Raw genomic sequence first — 8,636 nt, 5'->3', positions numbered from 1 at the left:
GTCATCAGTATTGTGCAGAGTATAGCGTGGAGGGGAACTTGCAATAGTAATGTATTCATTCCTCTGTTGCCCTTGTCTCTCAAGGTGATAGTGGGTTTTTTTTTTATTCATTTGTGGAATGTGGGCATCACTGGCTGGCCAACATTTATTGCCCGTCCCTAACTCCCGTTGACTGTTTTCTTCAACCCCTGGAGACCATGTGCTGTGGGTTGTCCCATAATGCCATTAAGGAGGGAATTCCAGGTCTTTGACACAATGACACTGAAGGAATGGTAGTATATTTCCAAGTCAGGATGGTGAGTGACTTGAAGTTGGCCGTGTTCCCATTTATCTGCTGCTCTTGTTCTTCTAGATGGAAGTGGTCATGGGTTTGCATGGTGCTGTCTAAGGATCCTTGAAATTTCTGCAGCGCATCTTGTAGATATTGCACACTAGTGCCACTGGGCATTAATAGTGGAGGGAGTGAATGTTTTTTGCATGTGGTGCCAGTCAACTGGGCTGTTTTGCCAAGGATGGTGAGTGTTATTGGAGCTGTACTCATCCAAATAGGTGAGGAGTATTCCATCACACTCCTGATTTGTGCTTTGCAGATGATGGACAGGCTTTGGGGAATCAGGACTGAGTTACTCATTGCAGTATGTAATGTGTCTAGTTTGGTTTTTGATCCATTCTAAGTCCAAACCATCTCTCCACCCCTGCGTGCTAATATCTAGACTTTGGTGGCACATTCCCTGAATTCCACAGTGTGATGGGTGAAGCTCAATGACTCTTGAGATTCATCTCTGACTTTAAAATCACAAAAAGGCTAAATATTAACCAAGGGTTTGCAAGTTTAATACCAGTTTGCTGTGAAATGACTAATGTCACTATTCTAAATTGTGCTTGCTGTCAGTACCCAAATAGTAGCAAACTATAAAGCACTGCCTCTCCATAATCTAACCTTTTGGTAAATTGGCTACTGAAGTATAAGAAAAATTATTTACTTGCTCAGCATAACATGGGGTGGATAGGGGTGGGGGGGGGGGGAGAGGTGATAGCCAGGAGTGGAGAAGGGGTTGGTGGTGTGGACCTAACAAGGGAATCGCAGAGGGAATTGTCTCTGCAGAATGTTGAAAAGGGTGGGGAGGGAAATGTATCTCTGGTGGTAGGGTCTGACTAGGTGTTGGAAATGGCGGAGGGTGGTGCAGTGCAACCCACCCTTCACTCCCACCACCTTCCCTAGCCACCGCAAGAGGTGTAGAACCTGCACCCATACCTTCCCTTCCCCCCCCCCCCCCCCCCCCGCCTCTGTCTAAGGTCCCAAAGGGTCCTTCCACACCCAACGGAGATTTTCCTGCACATCCAAATACCTCAATTGTGGCCATTGCTTTCGATGTGGTCTCCTCTACATAACGAAGACAGGACACCAACTCAGAGAACACCTCCAGGCCATTCACTAAACAACCTCACCGCTCTGTGACTGACCACTTAACTTGCCCCTCCCACTCCATCCAGGACATGCAAGTCCTGGGCCTTCTCCACCGCTAAATCCTAGACACCTGACGACTGGAGGAAGAACATCTCATCTTCTGCCTCAGGACTCTCCAACCACACGGAATCAATGTCAATTTAACCAGTTTCCCCATCTCCCCTCCCTGACCTTATCCCAGATCCAACCCTCCAACTGAGCACTCCCCTCTTGAACTGTCCTGCCTGTCCATCTTCCTTCCCACCTATCTGCTCTACCCTCTGCTCTGACCTATCACCATTATCCCCACCTCCATCTACCTATCGCATTCCTAACTACCTTCCCCCCAGCCCCACCCTGCCTATTTATCTCAGTATTCCTGATGAAGGGCATCAGCTTGAAACGTCGACACTCTCGCTCCTCCGATGCTGTCTGATCTGCTGTGCTTTGACTCTGATCACCACCACCTCACAGTCTGGGATAATGGGTGGCGCTGCGCTGGGGAGACAGCAGTTAGTGGCAATGGAAAAGCACAGCAGGTCGGGCAACATCTGAGGAGCAGGAGAATCGACGTTTCAGGCAAGAGCCCTTCAGCAGGAATGAGGCTTGTGGGCCAAGGGGGTGGAGTGATAAATGGGAGGGGGTGGGGGTGAAGGTAGGGTTGGGGAGAAGGTAGCTGAGAGTGCGATAGGTAGGTGGGATGGCAATAGGGTGGAATGGATAGGTGGGAAGGAAGATGGTCAGGTAGGATAGGTCAAGAGGACGGTGCTTTGTTGGAAGGTTGGAACTGGGATAAGGTGGGGGCTGGGGAAATGAGGAAACTGGCAAATTCCACATTGATGCCCTGGGCGGGTGGTTAGGGTGTGGCGATGTAGGAGCCCCAGGTCCTGCGTGCCCTTAGCGGAGTGGGAGGGAAGTTGAAGTATTCTAAGTGGTGATGGGTGGGGCTGCACTGGGAGGACCACAGTCAGTCAGTGGCGATGGGGGCACTGTGCAGGGAGGAACAGTGAGGCAGTGGCGATGGGTGGCGCTGCGCTGGGAGGACCACCGTCAGGTCAGTGGCGATGGGTGGCGCTGCGCTGGGAGGAACAACAGTGAGGCAGTGGCGATGGGTGGCGCTGCGCTGGGAGGACCACCGTCAGGCAGTGGCGATGGGTGGCGCTGCGATGGGAGGACCACCGTCAGGCAGTGGCGATGGGTGGCACTGCGGTGGGAGGACCACCGTCAGTCAGTGGCGCTGTGGTGGGAGGACCACCGTCAGGTCAGTGGCGATGGGTGGCGCTGCGCTGGGAGGACCACCGTCAGGCAGTGGCGATGGGTGGCACTGCGGTGGGAGGACCACCGTCAGTCAGTGGCGCTGTGGTGGGAGGACCACCGTCAGGTCAGTGGCGATGGGTGGCGCTGCGCTGGGAGGAACAACAGTGAGGCAGTGGCGATGGGTGGCACTGCGGTGGGAGGACCACCGTCAGGCAGTGGCGGTGGGTGGCGCTGCGGTGGGAGGACCAACAGTGAGGCAGTGGCGCTGCGGTGGGAGGACCACCGTCAGGCAGTGGCGGTGGGTGGCGCTGCGGTGGGAGGACCGGAAGTTTCCAGGTAACTGGTAAGTGGGATATCTGGTTCATTGTGGATGTAAAGATGGGAAAAAGGGCTGGGATCTGACCGTCAGGAACTCAGTAGGTCACTGGCTTCATGGGCAATGTGAAGGACTAATTGGCCACTGGGTGTGTCTCTGTGGGGAATGAAAGGCCAACGTGCTCAGGGGGCTGAGGGAGGCTGGAAACCCTGGACTGCAAACAGAGTGTGCTGCAAATATTTAATCAGGGTGGAAACAGGTGGCTGCTCGCCTCCTTTTTAAACAATAAAAACCCAGAGAGCTCCACATTTCCTGATCAGAGATTCTGGTTCAGGCCCAGTTGAGAAACACAGGAGCCTGTTAGAGTAAGCCAGCTGGGAGGAGGGGGTGTTGGGCAGGGGTGGGGCTAGGGCAGTCAGGGGAGGGTTCAGTAGGAGGGGTTGTAAAACATGGACGGGGCAGAGCAGTTGGGTGTAGGATGGGGTGGGGTCGGTAGGAGGAGGGCGGGATAGAGACTTGGGTGTAGGGCAGTCAGGAGAGAGTCAGTGGGAGGGAGGTAGGACAGCCAGGGGAGGGATGGAGATGGAGTGAGGGTCAGTAGGAGAGGGGAGGGGGGTTAGGGTGGGGCAGTCAGGGGAGGGTAGGGCGCTGGTAGTTCACCCCACAACCCTTCTACTATCAGGGAAGTGAGGGGTATACTAGTCCGGGGGAGGTGTTTGAGAACAGATGGGGTGGGGACGGGTGGTCAGGTGGGCAAACCATGCTCCGTTTCCTGGAGCAATATTTTCAGGTTTTTTAAAAAAAAGGTCCAGCATTGCAGACCTTGACTGTTGCAACATGAGCTATGTGTGAGGTTAGTGTGCCAGGAGGCTGGGGTAAGACGGTAAGAAATGGGAAGAGGAGTAGGCCGCTTACCCCTGACCTTCCTGCACCATTCAATAAAAACCATGACTAATCCAGCATTCCTCACGTCCATTTTCCTGCCATAACACCTGATTCCCCAGCTAATCAAGAATCCATCTAGCTCAGCCTTGAATTCTGGGTAAGTGGATTGTTTAGGTCAGGGTGAGTTTGGGGAATGTCAGGTCTGGCAGGCATGGTGGAGAAATTGGGACAGTATGTGTTGGGCCATCTGATCCTATTAGGGGCTGAAGGGAATGGAACAGGGGAAAGGACTCAGATCTGGGGAGCAGGAGCTTCATCAGCTTGGGGTTGAGGGAGAGGGAATGCTGGGGGTTTTTGTCTGGGTTTTGGGGAGGCAGTTTCCTCAGTCCTCATAACTGAAGTTAGCTTTCATCTCCAGGTTTATTAATTTTCATTAGCTGCCATGGTGGGATTTGAAACTATGTACTCTGAGCATTAGTCTGGGTCTCTGGATTGCGAACAAAAACAAAAATTGCTGGAGGTCTGATAGGATCTGTGGAGAGGAAACAGAGTTAACATATTGAATCTAGGTTACTACTCTAGTGACATTGCCAATCCACCACCATCTTCCCTCAATCCAGAAATTCACTAAAGATCCTCAAACAGCATCTTCCAAACCCATGGCCACTTCCAGCTTGAAGGGCACCAGATACAGGGAAACACCACTTCTTAGAGGTTCCCATCCAAGCCACTCACAATTCGGACTTGGAAATAGATAAATATTCCTTCCCTGTTGTTGAGTCAAAATCTTGGAATTCCCTCCCAAATGTTTTTGTGGGTCAGCCCACAGCAGGTGGTTCGAGAAGGGAGCTCACCCCCACCTTCTCAAGGGGCAATTAGGGACGGGTAATAAATGCTGGCCTAGCCAGCAACGCCTGCATTCCACAAATGAGGCACGCTTATTTTTAAGAATTAGAATCCCTACAGTGTGGAATCAGGCCCTTTGGCCCAACAAGACCACATCACCCTCCGAAGAGTATCCCACCCAGACGTTTACTTTTGACTCATGTACCTAACCTATACATCCCTGAACACTACGGGCAATTTAGCATGGCCAATTCACCTAACCTTCTCATCTTTTGGATTGTGGGAGGAAACCGGACCATCCGGAGGAAACCCACACAGACACGGGGAGACTGTGCAAGCTCCACACAGGCAGTCACCTGAGGTTGGAATCGAACCCAGGTCCCTGGTGCTGTGAGGCAGCAGTGCTGCCACTGTGCCACTCATGAATAAATTAAAAACAAATCCTTTCTTTTCCAGAGACGAATAAACATTGAAATACATAAAAACCCAAGGAGCCTTCACGGGGTCGATGCTGACAGGATGTATTGCTCGTGCGAGAGATTAGAACTGGGAGACACGATTTAAAAATAAGGAGTCTGCTATTTAACCTGAAATGAGGGGAAATGTTTCAGAGACTCATAAATCTGAGGAGCCTTCTTCCCCAGAGTGGAGGAGGCAGGGTCACTGAATATCACATTACAGAAGCATCAAATAGTCGTAATTGGGGACTGCAGATGCTGGAGATTAGAGTGGAGCTGGAAAAGCACAGCAGGTCAGGCAGCATCCGAGGAACAGGAAAATCGATGTTTCAGGCAAAAGCCCTGATGAAGGAGGCACAGTGGTTAGCACTGCTGCCTCACAGCGCCAGAGAACCGGGTTCAATTCCCACCTCAGGCGACTGTGTGTGTGGAGTTTGCACATTCTCCCCACATCTGCGTGGGTTTCCTCCGGATGCTCCGGTTTCCTCCCACAGTCCAAAAATGTGCAGGTTAGGTGAATTGGCCATGCTAAATTGCCCCTAGTGTTAGGTGAAGGTAAATGTAGGGGAATAGGGTCTGGGTGGGTTGCGCTTCGGCGGGTCGGTGTGGACTTGTTGGGCCGAAGGGCCTGTTTCCACACTAAGTAATCTAATCTAATCTAATCTAAACAGTACTTTCTTCAGAGCAATTGCAAGTGTAGGCTTGATGTTGATGACATATTTTAGAAGTTAAATAGAGGAGGTGCCACAACATTGATTTTACTCTTTTACCAGAGCCAGGCTGATGCTGTTTTAACGCCATGGTTAGACACAGCAAGCTGCAGAAACAAGTCTTAAGTCTTTACAAACAATTTCTCCGAGCTGCCAAGGGGAAACCGGGATTCTTGCCTCTGGTTTGCAGTGAATTTCGCAGGAACTCCGAAATACCCAGGACTGATGTTATGCACATCGAGTATTTATTGCGAAGAGGGCAGAGGCAGTTAGAACTGCTCAGGAATTCCAACACCAAGCAACTGGCAGCTTTCAGTAAATTCAATCAAAAGAATTTTGAGCCATAAAAATTGAAAGACTCGCTGTGATAGCAATAAGAGCTGCCCTGAAGACTTAATGTTTGGATTATTGTAATATTTATCCACAATAGTGCAAGGTTGTAAATTAAATGAGTTAAGCCACAGGATGTAAATACAATGCAATGAACTAGTTTGGAATGGTTCCATTAATATTTCAATAAAAATTACATGTATGAAAATGTAGTACTGTTGTGAATATGGAATTGGAGAAGTATCCAGGACTGATGGTTGGAACATTAGTTCAAATCCCACCACAGCAGTTGAAGAGTTTCAGTTACATAAATTTGGAGGGCGCAATTAAAGGCTAGTATTGATGATCATGAATACGTCATTATTTGGAGATGCCAGTGTTGGACTGGGGTGGACAAAGTTAAAAATCACACAACACCAGGTTATAGTCCAACAGGTTTAATTGGAAGCACACTAGCTTTCGGAGCGGTGCTTCGAAAGCTAGTGTGCTTCCAATTAAACCTGTTGGAATATGTCATTGATTGTCAAAGAAAATCCATCTGGTTGGCTAATGCAAGAGAAGGAAATCTGACACCCTCATGTTCCCTCGCCGATGTTTGATTCCAGACCTACCATGTGGTTCACTCTTAATTGAATTGGTCAAGCAAGCAAACCATATTGAAGATGAGGCTCACCAATTAATAAATGTGGCCCCTACCACCTAAAAGGACAGGGACAGCAGATAATGAGGAACACCACTCTCTGCTCATTCCCTTCCAAGCCATACACAATCCTGACGTTGAACTATATCAGCATTCCCGTCACTGTCATTGTGCCAAACTCTTGGTGCTCCCTCCCTGGTGGGAGTGTGGGTGTTCCTACAATCGATGATTGCAGCAGTTTAAGGAAATGACTCATCACCAACTTCTCAAGACCAATTAAGGATGGACAATAAATATTATCTTTAGAAAGACGCCCTCTTTCTATAAGTGTCATTGAGTTATACAGCACGGAAACAGACCAAAGTTTGGGAGAAGATTTGTAGCTCGGGTGCTCGTTGTGGTTCTGTTCGCCAAGCTGGGAATTTGTGTTGCAGACATTTCGTCCCCTGTCTAGTGACATCCTCAGTGCTTAGGAGCCTCCTGTGAAGCGCTTCTGTGATCTTTCCTCTGGCATTTGTAGTGGTTTGAATCTGTCAGTTCCAGCTGTCCACTGCAGTAATCGGTATATTGGGTCCAGGTCGATGTGCTTATTGATTGAATCTGTGGATGAGTGCCATGCCTCTAGGAATTCCCTGGCTGTTCTCTGTTTGGCTTGTCCTATAATAGGAGCCACGTTACCATACATCAAGAGCATTTCCGAACTGACAACCAGACTACTGTGACCACTAGGACTCATAACAGCACACAAACCAACAGCCACTCTCAGACAACAACTCACCAGAATGAAGGACCCGATACCCAGCATGAGCAAAACCAATGTAGTGTACAAAATCCCATGCAAGGACTGCACAAACACTACATAGGACAAACAGGAAGACAGCTAACGATCCGTATCCATGAACACCAACTAGCCACGAAACGACACGACCAGCTATCCTTAGTAGCCACACACGCAGATGACAAGCAACATGAATTCGACTGGGACAACACTACTATTATAGGACAAGCCAAACAGAGAACAGCCAGGGAATTCCTAGAGGCATGGCACTCATCCTCATCGACCTGGACCCAATATACCGGCCACTGCAGCGGACAGCTGGAACTGACAACCGGAAGCGGCAGATTCAAACCACTACAAACGCCGGAGGAAAAATCACAGAAGCGCTTCACAGGAGGCTCCCAAGCACTGAGGATGTCATCTAGACAGGGGACGAAACGTCTGCAACACAAATTCCCAGCTCGGCGAACAGAACCACAACAGCGGAAACAGACCCTTTGGTCCAACTAGTCCATGCCGAACATGTTCCCAAACTAAACTGGTACCACCTGCCCGCACTTGGCCCATATCCCTCCAAACATTGCCTACTCATGGACTTATCCAAATGTCTTTTCAACGTTGTAACTGGAGCCGCATCCATCACCTTCTGTAGGAGTTCATTCCACACGGAGAATGAATTGTTTAAAGAATCACATAGCTGTGAATTGAAAGATTACAATCTTTAAAGAAGAATTCTCTAAATGTTTTTAGTGTTTTTCTTTATTCCAAAGCGATATTGGCATTACTTGGTGTTATGCTGTTCTTGCTATGCTAGAAAGAAAAGATTGCAGTCAAGGATCATTATCCATGTTGAACAACGAACTTGGCTTTGGGATCTAGCATATGTGGGTTTTATTGTAAACTGTTTGCTGAAATGTCACATTGAAACCTCACAAGTTGCAATAGTTGCTCTAAGTGCCTTCATCAGCG

General features: G+C 49.2%; 1 protein-coding gene across 3 annotated transcripts; it reads left to right on the top strand.

Annotated features, from left to right (window-relative positions):
• Positions 1 to 2,938: 2,938 nt before the first annotated feature.
• On the top strand, positions 2,939 to 6,451 carry sdhaf1 (succinate dehydrogenase complex assembly factor 1). Of its 3 annotated transcripts, none has more exons than XM_043681087.2 (2): positions 2,939 to 3,047; positions 5,983 to 6,451. In XM_043681087.2, exon 2 carries the CDS (start codon positions 6,009 to 6,011, stop codon positions 6,264 to 6,266), a length of 258 nt encoding a protein of 85 aa, XP_043537022.1. In that variant the 5' UTR covers positions 2,939 to 3,047; positions 5,983 to 6,008; the 3' UTR covers positions 6,267 to 6,451. The 3 variants fall into 3 exon arrangements, with proteins under 3 accessions (XP_043537022.1, XP_043537024.1, XP_043537023.1); XM_043681089.2 differs by lacking the exon at positions 2,939 to 3,047 and adding an exon at positions 3,847 to 4,062; XM_043681088.2 differs by lacking the exon at positions 2,939 to 3,047 and adding an exon at positions 5,211 to 5,447.
• Positions 6,452 to 8,636: the final 2,185 nt, after the last annotated feature.

This window comes from Chiloscyllium plagiosum, unplaced genomic scaffold (genome assembly GCF_037043375.1).
Source record: "Chiloscyllium plagiosum isolate Xiang-an unplaced genomic scaffold, Cpla_swu_hap1 HiC_scaffold_47, whole genome shotgun sequence".
NCBI classification, from domain to species: domain Eukaryota; kingdom Metazoa; phylum Chordata; class Chondrichthyes; order Orectolobiformes; family Hemiscylliidae; genus Chiloscyllium; species Chiloscyllium plagiosum.
Note: the sequence above shows the minus strand (reverse complement) of the source record. Positions and strands in the feature narration are given on the sequence as shown.

What these genes read in the sequence shown, in the direction of transcription:
- sdhaf1 (XM_043681087.2), top strand. Translation starts at nt 6,009, where the DNA reads ATGGTTAGACACAGCAAGCTGCAGAAACAAGTCTTAAGTCTTTACAAA.